The 15221-nt window shown below is 36.1% G+C and overlaps 1 protein-coding gene across 4 annotated transcripts in view; it reads right to left on the bottom strand.

The window, feature by feature from the left end:
* The window catches only part of LUZP2 (leucine zipper protein 2), a 583499-nt gene extending 572792 nt beyond the window's left edge, over window positions 1-10707 (bottom strand). For 2 of the 4 annotated variants that reach the window (XM_019035931.4, XM_063711051.1), the window contains exon 1: window positions 8176-10707. In XM_019035931.4, coding sequence (XP_018891476.3) covers window positions 8176-8592 — 417 coding nt within the window. In that variant the 5' untranslated portion in view covers window positions 8593-10707. The remainder of the gene's footprint in view (window positions 1-8175) is intronic. The other 2 variants (XM_019035930.4, XM_063711052.1) reach the window with 2 other exon arrangements.
* Window positions 10708-15221: the final 4514 nt, after the last annotated feature.

The following is a 15221-nucleotide window of genomic DNA, read 5'->3' as shown; positions in this document are numbered from 1 at the left end:
TTATACATTAGCTTATTCAATCCTCTTGACATATCTATGAGAGAGGCACTGTTAAATATGGCTAAGAGATGTTCATTGACATTTCTAAATTCATATAACAAGTAAGTCTGATTCAGAGTCTCCGTCTGAGCTCAGATTCTTTTGGATTTAACCCCATGCAACACGACAAACACCTCTTGTCATCTCCATTCCTCCCCTACACTCCCCAACTCCATTTATCAGCACTCATGGAATAAGTGATTCTAGATGGTAACAGTATGTTTTGAATCAGAATCTGAAGGTCAGAAACCATCATAACCCTCTGGAGGACAGGCAGGAGGAAGTCAGAAGAAGTCACATCCTCCACAGGGGACATGAGATGAATGTCCCAGAATCTGATTTAGCCCTTACCAATACCTTAGCTCTGAAAACTAGTTTGGAAGACAGCGAGTCACTGCACACTTTCAGTCTTACTCGTTTTCAAGCAAGAAAGGAAAAAATAAAAAGAGGAACCTGAAGATGAGATGCCAAATGCTTGTGACCTTCAGTTATTAAATTATCGGTGAGAATTAGAAATTAGAGTAAAGCATTTTCTCTGCAGGTACTCTCTAAAATGCATTCTGTCACAGAAATGGGTAATGTTTCACATCTTCATGAAAGCCATTCATTGGGTTAGTTCCCCGCTTGCCCTGGCCCCAGGAGAATCTTACTAGAAAATAAATTATAATTTTATAATTTTGGCTGTACTAGTCTAGAACTATGAAATTAATTTAAGGACTTCATTTATTTTGAATTTTAAAAAAATTATTAAATTACATGTTGATTGCTTGAGGTGTTCTATATAAAATAAACATATTAAATCATCATATCTATGTATAGTAATAATGAACACATCTTAGCATATTCTGAGGGACTACAAGGCACAGCTATGTGCCCTGAGACACACTTAAATACATTTTATTTAATTTTAATGGCCCTAAATATTAGATATTATTATTTTACTTTTTACAGGGGGGAAAATTAAGTTTCAGAATGGTTAAAGAACATATGCAAAGGCAAAGAGCTTATAACATGTGCAGGTGGAATATTCTACAACCATCTGAACCTAAAAATGTTATATATCTATAACTACATCATCACACAAACTGTGACGACAGTGTAGAGAAATGTAAACCAAAGAAAATGTAATGTAACCTTATATTAAAGCCAGGTATGAACATATTTAAGAACACATCTTTGCAAGATAGTTAGCATGCTGCCCACTGAGAAATACCACCATTTCAGCACAGATTTATCAAGTGAGATTTATATCAGCAAATGTCTGAGAACTATAGTTACAGGAAATACTTTCAATGGAAAGATCTCAAAGGCACCAAAAATATCACCTTACAATAGAACTAAAAGGTCAGCAGGAACCATTATAGATGTATCTTATGGGAGGTAAATGGTGTGCAATGATGAGAACTCATTAATGACTCTGCTTTGAGTTTTGAAAATGACCGAGAATCTTATTTAGGCCAGCTCATTCTTCAAAAATCTACTAAACACAGGATGTTCAACTTCTTATTACTGTAATTCCCTTTGTCTTACGGCCTGTTGTTCTATGATGATTACATGTGGTGCAATAATTTGTTTTTAAGTTATTTTATACTCCGTAATAACTAGAATAGTTCTGGATTCTTCATAGGTACTAACTAGTCACATGTTGCTTAATTACAGAATAGCTATGTCATAGTGAACATTCACATAACAGAACAGAATGAATATAGTGGAAAGTTCTGGGTTCTAGTTTGTTTCCCTTTACGACCTTGGGCAAGTCTCAGTCACCCTGGGTTTCAGTTTTCTCACCTCTAAATTGTAGGGCTTTGGACTAGAACGCATTCTTGTGTTCACAGTATGTTTCCCAATCGTAGGCTTTTTAAAGTACACTTAAAGAGATTAAAACACTGGAAAGCAACACCAAACAATTCAGACGTAATTGCAATGCAATCACTACCTATGGTATAATTATGTCTCCTAGGGTTTATGAAAGAATCCTCAGAGAACACTGTTTACTTGGGTGACCTTCACCTTCTGTCTTCGTACTCATGAAGCAAAGTTCTTAGACGTCTTAGTAAATATTTGCACTTTCTCTGATGCAAGCTTGACATGATCTGTACCTTTCATCTGCTCTTAGCGGTAAATTGCACTGTTTTCTATGATCCACTCAGTTCATAGATGTCATTGTCAACACATTCACATTCACACAGTAATCTATAGCAAAATAAAGAGAAATATATTTTTCATATAATAGTAAGAATGTTATTACATAACTGTGAAAAGTTTATGATAATGTATGTGCAAACTAGTTGATGGTCAACAACCACTAAAGCTATCTTAAAACTGACTTAGTATAAGATCCCTTTCATATGGTCATTTTCAAAACTATAATGGTTGTGCTGCCTCTATATCAGTGATTCTTAATTTGTTCTCTGTAGTAAAAAAAATGTCAATACTATCTTTTATTCCTTTAATTTTTCTAAATATTTGTACCTTTTAAATGTTGCTGGTAAATGATGAAATCAATGAAGAAGTAGAAAATAAAGTCATAAAAACTTTCAAGTCTACCCTACCTATTTAGTTTGAAAACTTCCACTTTTATTCCTTGACACTTGTACTCACAGCTTTGAGTTCATATCAAAATTTATAGCAATTACATTTTAATTAGGTATACAAACAAATATTCACTTTTATGCTAAATCTCATTCTAAGTCATTAAGTTAAATATTCCAGATTTTCATGGTGTTCACCAAAGTGTACAGCACCATCAAAAACACTTTGGAGGGGCTGGGCACGGTGGCTCATGCCTGTAATCCCAGCACTTTGGCAGGTCGAGGCGGGTGGATCATGAGGTCATGGGTTCAAGACCAGTCTGGCCAAGACGGTGAAGCCCCATCTTTACTAAAAATACAAAAAAAATCAGCCGGGCATGGTGGCAGGCACCTGTAATCTCAGCTACTCAGGAGGCTGAGGCAGAGAATTGCTTAAACCCAGGAGGCAGAGATTGCAGGGAGCCGAGATGGCGCCACTGCACTTCAGCCTGGCAACAGAGCAAGACTCCATCTCAAAAACAAACAAACAAACAAACAAACAAAACACTTTGGGAAAAAACTAGCCTAATAACCAAATAACCCCCGTTATACCTCTGACTTCCTCTCTTCTCTACCAATCATTCTTTTCTTTTGGATGATGACTATGCTTCTTGTTAATTTCATGTCACCTAATTGATTTGTAACTATATTTTTTCTTTTTTCTGCTATGGACAAATCAATCACAAAGATTTCATAAAAATAATATTAATAATACCATAATAACAGTATAGGCTAACCTGTGTTGAGTACTTAGGGAATATGCTAAACTGTTTCCACGGATGAACTCATTCAGTCCTTACAATTGAAGGCTGTTACCTTCTCAAGTAGGTGTTATGGGAAGGTCTGTGTTCTACATCAGAAAACTGGATAGAGAGGATAAGAAGTTTACCTAATAACATATAGTAAGTGTGGCAGGATATTGAGGTTAATCACAAAATATTTTTCTTCTCAATATCCTTGGAAAGTAGAAGTTGCCCCAGATACCACTTAATTGGCATTATTAACTCTTTGCTTCATTCACACTTAGAAATTTGTGTAAAATTTTGTTATTTACCCAATTTTGTTTTATATATCATTATTTGTATATATGACTAGATTATGGATATACATAACTAATCTATTGTTTTATTGCCCTGATGGCTCATGTAATAACTGACTGATAGCAAGCACATTCTTAATGCATGATAATGAAACATCAAAGACATGTCTACAGGGATGAAGACAAGTTCAGAGAGTCTTTTTGGATTTCTCAGAAAAGGAACCACAGTTTTAAACAGTACCTGTTTAATCAGGTTACTTAAATGATTTAGCACCATTTGTAAAAGGGATTTTAGCAAATCTTCTAGAAGTCACTGAGAAACAGCCGCACACATAGTTTCCTATAACACACACCAGAAAACATTATTTCATTAGAACCACGCATTCCTCATTGGTTTCAGTGATCTTTGCTTCTTAGTTAGAAGGTCAAGTTCTTCCTTTCAATTACATGGAGTTTGGTTAAGGACAACTGTACAGACAAATCAAATATTTGAGATGTCCCTATCATTAATCACAGAGAAAATTTAATCCACAAAGATAATCACCAGATAAGTCATTTTAAAAACTGCTATTGGAAATAGGTGACTAAGGTGCAAAACTGCAATGTGAGAAGTCAAAATATTTGTGTGTTAATATCTTCTTAAGAAAGCCATGCCTCTATCTCATTTACATGGAAGGTACAATTTTTATCACAAATAAAGGAACGTAGGTAGCATCCTGTAAAATGTCATATATGGCAGACACTGTGCACAGGACTTAGGAAGCAAACCCATGTTGCCTCAAAATATATCAGGAGAGTTAAGGTGAGACTGCTTCTTGCATCAAATTTATTTGGGTAAAAATATTTGTTGTGTGTTCTCATTGTGTTTATTGTGATTCTTGTCCTTTATTCTACAAATCAAGTTGATCTTGAGGTTAGTTTAATTCACGGAACAAATAGCCCGGGGCATCTTCAATATATAGTATCATCTAAAAATAGATTCCAAAATAAACATGTAGTGTGACTGCTGATCAGACGGTCCAGGAGAGACCTCTAAGGTGACTCCTGTTGGGAGGACTATAACCGACCATCTGCTCAAAGTTCTTGATTCATGGAAAACCACCAGAAGTCAATAGACCTTCACTCCTCCCCTGCCATGTCTCTCTCCTTATTAAGTCATTTAAAAGTTAACAATCCAAAGGCATGAAGAGTATAACCACAGCGTAAAGGAACAGAGGTTCAGCAGAATAAAGCAGGAGCCTTCTCCAGCACTCCATGGGTCCCTTTTCACCAAGAACTTCTAAAGAATTTTTCACCCTACCATTACTTTCAATACCTATACTGCTTCTTTCTGAAGTGAATTACTGCCTACCTTGGAATAGCAATTTAATACTATACAACAAGGCTATCTTAAAAGTATAGTCATTCTACTCCAAAGCTATTAAACCAACATGTTTGCTTTCTTTGATCACATTTATTTGTGTACAGTTTAAATGAGTTTCTGTATTAGTTACATTATTCATATCATTAACTTGATTTTTTTGGTAATTTATATGCATTTTCTAAGCAGGAGAGACTATATGCCAGGAAATTAAACAGCTCTTTTTGTTTGTTTTTTAAAACTCTATGGGGTTTACCAGTAAAACAGAGAAAAATGCTTGGCTTTTGTGTAAATTGAACGTTTAGCTTTCTTTCAGGACAAATACATTAACTCTGATTGGAGGCCATTGATGCCCGCTGTGATTAAATTATGGGATTTTGTGCTTCAGCATCTAAAGTTGCTTCAGAAAAGGTGAGAAGGAGGAACAAGCAAAAAGAGAAAGCTATTCAAAAATGTCTATTTAAAAGGCAGGATTGTTTTCTATTCAAAAATTTCTGTTTAAAAGACAGGATAGTCGCTGTGGGCTAGATACCATTAGACCTGTTCACAACAGAGTCAAAAGACTACCTTTTCACCTGCAGCATTTGTTTCACTGAACAGATTACTTTAAAATACAACTGAACTTCAGACCTATTGGAAATAAAATAGCAAAGTATTAAGGCAATGCACTCAGAGAAATATATAATGAAACAACAAATATATATATTTGCATTAAGAGTCTCCGCTCTGCATTCCCTACACTTTGGAAAGAGTTTGACAATAAAAGACAGGTGAGATTACCCAAAGGCTATAGGAAAAACTAGCAATTACCACCACCTGCTAATGCATCCAGCGTGATCTAAACATGTGAAATGCCATTTGCTTCACATACAGGACTACTGACTAAGAAACTAAGTTAACAGAAGTCTTTGGCCAGAAAACCCACTATCACAGGTGGCCATGGCTGAGCTACTCAGCTTTTCCCAGCAGGACAATAAGCTCATCCCTACTAACACAACTGTCCTTTCAAAGCTGCTCAGTTTAGGTTCTAATCTGCACATTAACCATGTGCCTATAAGAACTGTTAAATATTATACACAGAATGGCCTTCTGTTAGAGATCTTTAAAATATATTCTCTTCTTTGCAAAATGACACTGATAGTACCGCATTCCTTTTCATATTTGTTCAATATCATAAGGTATTCTGGGTATCCAGTAAAATGAATTCCTACAGAGTAATCACATTAATAAGATACACTACTTATTATAAACATTTCAGTTTTTTCAAGCCCAGCATTCTCTTCTGGTAAAATTTAATAACCATAGTTTTCACATACCACAAGCATTGCAGAAGTTTCAAAGCTAAAGTGAACTAGATGATTATTCCAGTTTTTGTTGTAATAAGTGTGTTAACTATTTTTAAAGAAATTTACCCCTATCAAAATCAACACTTTCATGAAAGGAAAAGATAATGGCTTTTTGACCCTGTATTAGATATCGAACATTAAAACTTTGGAAGCTAGAGACTATAGAGCTTTTTCATTCAATTTAATTTTAGTATCCTTAAAAAGCAAATGTACTTTTGGAACTCTAGAGATGTTCACAGTCTAAAATCACTGTGGGCTGGATTTCTATTGTTTAAATATTTGCTATTATTTATGCATGTGTTGACTGGCATCTACTTAAGTGTCCAAAGTTAGAAAATTTCCTTTCTCTAGAAGACTAAATCACAACATAATAGTGAATGGCAAGAATTTAAAGAATAACTGTGATGCATAATTTGTATTGAACGGTTGAGAGCTAACCACAAATATTAAAATGGGCTCTGTATTTAGAGCAACTAATTATAATACTGGGAAGCAAACTGGTTTTCTTTAAAACCATCTGCACTTTATGAGCTAAAGTGACAAGCAACCCTTACAGAAAATGAAGAATCAAACTTACATTTCATTTTAATCTGGGAAAGTCACCTGGGCTTTGTTTGCAAGGAAAGACTAAATTTATCAATTATTGAGGGTAAATGAAATAGTCTCTACACTAAAAGGAAAGTTTGGTTACACAGGCCTGAAAGAAGGTGTGTGGATTAGGAACGGAATCAAGAATTTTACAGCCTTGATTTGTAAGAGAGAGTAAGTTTTCTTCATCCTTTTCCATTTCAGAATTAGAAAACCCTATATCCCTACTTTATTTGCCATCAGATGCACAATCAAATAATGTTTCTATTCATGTAGACTTGAAAGGATCTTCATCCTGTGTGGGTTATTTTATTTTATAGCAGCCAAGGGAAAGAGGTTGCTGCCAATATGATGCTAAGGGCATGCAGAATAAAGACAGTCCTGGGCAACTAAACAGTCCACCTTTGTGCTGCGCTTGTGGAAGAAAAAAGCAAACCCATCACAACTTTGGGACTTGATCAACAGTGGGGAGTCACAAAACTCTTCTCAATCTCTGCATTTTAAATCTCCACCAAAAATAGCTCCTCTGTAATGGGGCTTAAAGCCCCATCCATGGCCAGTGATGGAGTACAGTACTTAATTGTTTCTGACTAGGGTCTGTGCATCAGCACTCTGAGAGTGTCTTCTAACTTTTAATCGCCTTCTGTGCTCTTTAATTAGACCTGTTCACAAGACAGTCAAAAGAAAACGCCTATCACTAAGCTTATCCAAGACGTTGAAACAGGCCATTTCAGGAGCCCAGGAACTTTTGTACAAGTCTTAGCATCTTCCAGGATTAATCTGTTTTCTCTGGTTTCCTCTTCCTTAAATCAGGCACCCTTGGGGGAAGGGAGAAGCTCTATGGTTATTAAGACAACTCCAAGGTAAAGACACTGCCTGGTGGCAATTCCCTCCTTGCCTATTTCCGTTCTTTATTTTGTTCTTTTACCGCGTGTTACCTTTTGGCTACTAATAGGACCGGAGGGTAAAATGTCTTTTCTCTCCTTCGGAAGAGAAAGCTTTTGATCCCTCACTGAGAGCAATCCTAAGACTTTCTCCAGGGGGCTGGGATAACTAGGAAAGGGCTCTGCTCTCTCAGAAGGATTTCAGAGCCCAAACCATACAGCGTCCCTCTTGCTTAGGCGGGAGATGCAAACAGCTGAAGTGCCTTGGCCCCCACTGGTGACCCACAGTAGGACCAACCTCGCCCCGGCAGCGCCCCTGGCCTCAGGTCACTCACGCTCCTGGACTCACCTGGTGCTGAGGACCAGCGCGGGCAGGAGAGGCAGCAGGTAGTGCGCTGGGCTGAATTTCATGCTGCTGCCTGCCGGGGTCCTCCTTCCCTCGCTGCCTTCTCTCTCTCTCTTCGGGATCCTGTCGCTCCTTGGTGCCCGGCTCTGTCCCCAGCCAGTGATGAGCGCTCTTCGGAGGCGGAAAGGCGGAGACGGGCACACGGACGGACGCCTGGGGAAGGCAGGCGCTGGGAGCGAGGAGTATCTTCAGGAGTGATGTCACCGGCGAGGCGAGCCCTGCCGGGGATTGTTCGGCGCCGCCGCTCGCGCTGGAGGCGGCGCGGGGAGAGGGAGGGGGCGCCTCGCGATCGCCCCGTGCGCTTCGGTCGCCGGGCTGCGCTCTGGCCAGTCGGGTGAGCACTGGCCAGGGGCGGATCATTTATTCCCGCTGCTCCCCGGGATGGCGCGGGGCGGGGCACGGAGAGTAGAAACCTAATCTGCCAATAATTGAACTTGCGTACTCGGCAGGAAATGAGACCCAATTCACTGGGAGAGACTTCCAGACGCCTAGGGTCCTAGGCAGGTGTATCTCGCCTGCTTAAACCGTGTTTGGAAGAACTTCGCTCTGGAGAGAGTGTTTAGAAGATTGTTCTAATTAGAACTGCATAATGATTTGCCTGAAACAGATGGAAGGAAGCGGGAGTAAGCAGCGTCCAGAAATGCAACCTCAGCCCGTCATGGCATTGCAAGCTTCTTAACCCGTGAATGTTGACTGCAAAGAACCAAAGAACGTTTCGGGACCGTTAAGACATCTGCTGCTCTGGGTTTTGAAGATTTCTGATCTTCCTCTGATTTCAGTCGTCTGTACCAGCACCTGCTAATGGGGTTGGACCTGGTGGCTCAAGTTCACACACCTGAAGAAGTCCTTTTCCTCAGGTGAAACTCATCAAGGAGACCTAGCGGACAAAAACCATTAAAATGTTAACAGTAATCAGCTCGGAATGATGGTACTGGAAGGTAGAGGTTTTGTAGGTCATTTGGTTTTCTATATTTTCAAATGTTCTATCATAAACATCCAATATTTAATAGGCTCTATTTAGAAAATTTAATTAGAAAAATTAAATAGCACAATTATAATCCAAAACACCATTTTGCAAAAGCAATTCTGAGAAACAGAACTACTATCTCTGCTACTGAGGTATTCAATTCTAGGATATTTATAAGATGATATTGCATGTGTGTGTGTGTGTGTGTGTGTGTGTGTGTGAGTGAGTGAGAGAGAGAGAGAGAGAGAGAGAGAGAATGAGAATTCCATCTGGATATTATCCTGGTTATATAACTGTGTATAAAGCACTTCTTCATACAGTATTTAATTTAACCTTCACAAGAGCCATCCTAGTAAAAATAGACGTTAATATCACTATTATAGATATGAGCAGACTGAATATCATCAAAATCTGACTATGCATATTAAAAAAAGAACTGGTTCTACTAAGTCCTAAGAAAAATTCAACTGTTGCCTCAAACATGACACCTAGCACTCCTAGCCCAGTGTTTGACACAAAGTTGTGTTCAGTAAAGGGTGAGGTGCACCAAAGTCCCAAAAGATAATGGACAGCTGTGTCCAGGAATTCCTGTCTAGAGGTTTCAGTTCATGTTCCAATTATTTCGGGGGCAAGCTCTTTACAGAAAAATTTAGATGATACATCCTCTTCAATCTCATTTTCGAAGACATTTGTAGGAAAAATGCATTTGCTGTAAAGCTTTATTTTAAAGAGGATGCAAATCTAAAAGGTTAACCATCTAATTTACTATTTTTTTTAAATGGGATTGAAGGTAAAGACATGCATGTAAAACAGATTTGCTTCAAAATCTTGAGCTGCTGAACTAGATGAGTAATAAGTTTTGAAAAGTGAATATTAGCCCCTTGGGCAATAATAATAAGATCCACAAGACTATCGATCTTGTATATGCCTAATAAGTAGGCATATACAAATAAACTAACATGTGAATTGCATATCATTTAAAAGAAAAAAAAATGACACCACACTTTTCTAAAACAGAACTCTGATTCCAAGTAAAATATAAACTCTAGTTTGCTCCTGCCAGGGTTTTCTAACAATAGATTCCCTGCTCACTTTGAAGGAGATTACTTGAGTTGTATACTCAACAAAGACATAACGCTACTTGGCGATTTTTTTAAATGTGTGCACCAGGAAATAACACTCATATTTGTAGAACACATTTTTTATATAAGAACTTTGCATCCATTATCTTACGTCCTAATCATAGAAACCAAATGTGGTAGTTATTTCTATTATTTTTCTCTTTTCCAGTTAAGGTGACAGTTTCATAGTAGTTAAGTAACTTGCTCAAGGTCACTCAGAGACTTATATAGTGGCGATGGCATTCAAATTCAGTCTGCATTACTTCAAAATGTATGCTTATTTGAGAGAAAAACATTATACACATGTAAGAAAAAACTTTCCCCAACCTAAGTTTTTTTACTTTCAACTAGACATATAACATAAAACAACAATCAAATTATCTAATATCAATGAATAAAAAAATCAGAATGAACTTTCTTTACACTGTATCTATATTGGATATCTATAAAGAACCACAAAGTTTGTTGGCCTTTGTGCATTTACTGCAAGCCAAAAAGAAAAAAAAAAATCTCTCCAAAAGACATCTAACTTGGAAGGGCATGAGAGCAACATGGTAGGGAAGTACATCTTGAAAGGTGTAAGTAAGATTCTGGAAACTCCCACAGATGTAGAGAATTGAAGTACTATTTTGAATTCAAGTACAGATGTGTCTCTCAGCAGAAGTCTTTTCTTCTAGGAAAATTACAAAACCAGGAATCTCCATCACCCATGACATTCTGTCCACATTGTCACATAAAAACTTAAATTCAGAATAAATTTTGTGGCTTTGGAGAATTGGTAAATGAATTTTAAAGATACATTAGTACAGATAGCAATTCACTTATCTTAAACTACTTATCCTATGCTGAGTCCTAACACTGGATCAGCAAGCATTGTTTGTGGTAACTGTACCCAAGTCTGATAAAGAACATCAAGAAAACCCAAGGAGTTGTGCTGAGTCTCTATGAAGTGCTAGGATTAGGAGATATAGAAGCTGTTTTAAAAACAGCTTTATTGAGATTTAATTCAGGTACTAAGAACTTCACCATTTTAAAGTGTGTAATTTAGTGCTTTTATACACATCCACAAGATTATGAAATCATCATCGTTATATAATTCCAGAACATTTTCATCATGCCCAGAAGAAATCCTGTACCTACGAGTAATCACTCACTGGTCCCCACTTTATCCCTTCTCCTGAACCCCCGCAGACACCAATCTAATTTCTCTCTTTATGGATTGACCCAAATTTTGACATTTCATATAAATTAAATCATACTGTATCTGGTTTCATATGGCAACTCTCTTTCACATTCATGTTTTAAAGTTCATCTGTATTATAGCATATATCATTACTTAATTTCTTTTTATTGCTGAATAATATTCCATTGTAAGGGTATACCACATTTTGTGTATCCATTCATCAGTTAATGGATATTATGGTTGTTTTCATACTTTCGCTATTATGAAAAACTCTGCTATGATCATTCACATAAAAGTTTCTGTGTGAACATCTGGTTTCAGTTCTCTTGGATATATACCTAGAAGTGGAATTCCTGGATCATATGGTAACTCTACATTTAACATTTTGAGAAACTGCCAAACTCTTGTTCAAGATAGCTGCACCATTTTACATTTTCATTTGTAATATATGAAGGTATCGATTTCTTTACAACCTTAAACTTGTTAGTTGCAATTATTTATCTATCATTTTATTATTATAACCATCTTAGCTGATGTGAAGTCTTATTTTTTATAGGCATTTATCTGATAATCACGATCAACATATTTTCATGTGGATACTAGCTATTCATACACATTTTTGAAGATACATTTATTAAATTATTTTTTCAATTAATTTTTGAGTTTTATTTTTGCCTAGTAAGAGTTCTGTCTATATAATGGGTACAAATCCCCCTTAGATATGTGATTTGCAAATGTTTCCTAATCCAAGGATTGTCTTTTCACTTTCCTGTTGGTGTCATTTGCACCACAAATATTTTTAATTTTGATAAAGTTCAATTCACCTACTTTGAATTTTATGATTATACTCCTGAGGTTGTATCTAAGACAGCTTTGCCTCACACTAGGTTATGAATATGTATGCCTTTGTTTTCTTCTAAGATTTTTATTGTTTTAGATCTTAAAGATAGGTCTGTGATCCAACTTTTGTGTATTTGTGAAGGAGGGGCTCAGCTCCATTGTTTGCATGTGGGTATCAAGTTCTCCTAGCAATATTTGTTAGAAAGGTTATGTTTCCACAATTTAATGGCCCTCTTATTTCATTCCTCACACAGTAATACATTTTTTTCTTATTTCTGTTCTCTTTTCTGCCCTCATATTCTAAACTCTTATGTCCCCTAGTGTTTCATCCTTGATCCTCCTCTTTTAAAATTCTATATTTTCTTCCCAAGTTGAACTTATTATTTTTTATGGTTTTTACAATCTTCATTATGGTATGGATCTTAAAATTTACCCCAGCCTAGACTTCCTCACTGAGACTTTACCTGGGTTCTATATGAATACCTCAAAGTCAAATTCAATCACATTGAACACTTAATCACTATTCCTCTGTCTGACCCTTCTTCGGTATATCTCCTTATACTTCCATCAACTCAGTCACCCAAGTTTAAACCTGAGAGTTGTCTATTACTTTTACCTCCACCTTCTCCCACATATAGTCAATCACCAAGCCCTAGAGATTTCACTTCCTAAGTATTTATTTATAACAATTGTCCCACCTCTATATGACACCTGTCATCTGGGCTTTAATTAGAGGTAACCATCTCTTGATTCGGAGTGTACTTTTTACTTTAAGATGGATTTTCCTCAAAACTATTCCCCTTGTATAATCTATCTAAACTGCAAATATCATTATAATCTTAAATCTCCTAGAAAATTACTCTCAAATAAGAAAACCAATACATGCCTCCTTTTTTTCTCTGTTTAACTTTCATGTTGCACTGTAAATACATTAATGGAAGTTTCCCTTAATGAGACTTTAGAATTTTTCATGTTATTCCTTCTTTATGAAGTGTTGTCTTAGTGTACTCAGATATTTACTTTAATCATTTAAAACTCATCAAGGACATCACTTCTTTCTAGAATGATTTCTTGAGTCCATCTGCCACCGCAAACTTGGTGAGATCTTTCTTTTCTGAATTTCATGACCTGTGGTAGATTGCCTTGAGTTGCACTGATAATATTATATTGTAAATAAATTTTTATGTTTTCCACCACACTATAAATATTTCTTACTTTTCTTTGCACTAAAGATAGTAAGGGTAGTATATAAAATTATACTCTTATTTATATATTTCCTAGGATAATTATTAATTTTATTCAGATACCTGTAGATCTGGGCATTAAAGAATAAGAACAGAAAAAATGACAATTTACATGGTTTACTAAAAATTTGTTTCCTTTTTTCATATTCACTGTTTGCTCATTGCTAGTTTAAACTATTTACAAGGAAGTTTCTTCTCATAAGGCCAATTATTCATTATTTAAAAGCCAGCTGCCTCCTAAAAGAAAAAAAAGAAATATAGGCTAATAGTAGTAACTGTGCTTCATACAAAAATAGAAAACGTTAAACACAATATCTTCCAGGTTTTTAAATTTTCTATTTTTTATTAATACATAATAGCTGTACATATTTATGGGATAAATGTCGTATTTTGATATAAGCATGTAATGTGTAATAATCAAATCAGGATGATTAGGATATCCATCACCTCAAACATTTATCATTTCTTTGTGTTGGGGAGATTCCAGATCTTCTCTTCCAGCTATTTTGAAACATGAAATAAATTATTGTTAACTATAGTTTCTCTATTGTACTGTTGAATAGTTTAACTTATCCCTTCCATTTAACTGTATTTTTACATACGTTAATCAACCCCTTTTCCATTCATATCTTCCCAAAGAAGGAATGTCTGCAACTCCATTTTACTGCTGCACTGTTCACAATAGCCAAGATATGGAATCAAACTAAAGGTCAATCAAAAGATGAATGCATAAAATAAATGTGGTACACATTCAGCAATAAAAATGAATACAATCTTTTCATTTTCTGTAACATAGATGAAACTGGAGAACACTATGTTAAGTAAAATAAGCCAGGCACAGAAGGACAAATATAACATGTTCTTACTCATATATGAAATCTAAAAATGTGATCTCATGGAGGTAGCTAATAACAGGGCAATCACTAATTGTTTTGAGTTCAGCCATCTCCATTGAATGACTTTGACCCATTAAATTCCCTACCACCTTCTTTGTAAGTAATGCTGCTGGTTTGCACGATGGTTAGAAGTTTATGTAAGAGCTCTGGAATGGGAATTTTTTGGGAAGAAATATGGGCTAAAGGATCTCTTTTTTTAAATACATATTGCTGGGGAAAGAGTTCCATGTTCTTTCTTTGCTAACATCACCATGTGTCAGGTATTCTGGGACTGGGTCTATTCACTCGGAAAAATAAAGAGACAAACATAGTAATATCTGTATGGATTTGCCGTATTCTTCACATTTCATATAAATTGTCCTTTTTATCCAGAGGCAGGAGATACATCGTAAATCTGCTTTCACAGAACAATCATACTGGGAATCCACCAGAGTATTGAAATTTCGGTGAATCCTTTTATACCTGTGTTATCCAGCCTTTCTTTTTCCATTTTTAGTATTTTCACATTTTCCAGTATATTTACAAAGGAATCTGACCTGTCCAACTGATTCATTCACTGGATCAGTTAAATGCCACCTAACTTCTAAAATTAATAACATCTCTTTTTTTTCTGGGATTAAGTGTAGGCTTCCCTTTGCCACATATGTTTGTCTGTATCTCAGTGAATCTCTCGGCACAAAAATTTAAGACCCAATTTAGTCCTTCTTCTATAATTATTTATCATTATAGGACTACAAC

Source organism: Gorilla gorilla, chromosome 9 (genome assembly GCF_029281585.2).
Source record: "Gorilla gorilla gorilla isolate KB3781 chromosome 9, NHGRI_mGorGor1-v2.1_pri, whole genome shotgun sequence".
Taxonomy (NCBI): Eukaryota; Metazoa; Chordata; class Mammalia; order Primates; family Hominidae; genus Gorilla; species Gorilla gorilla.
Note: the sequence above shows the minus strand (reverse complement) of the source record. Positions and strands in the feature narration are given on the sequence as shown.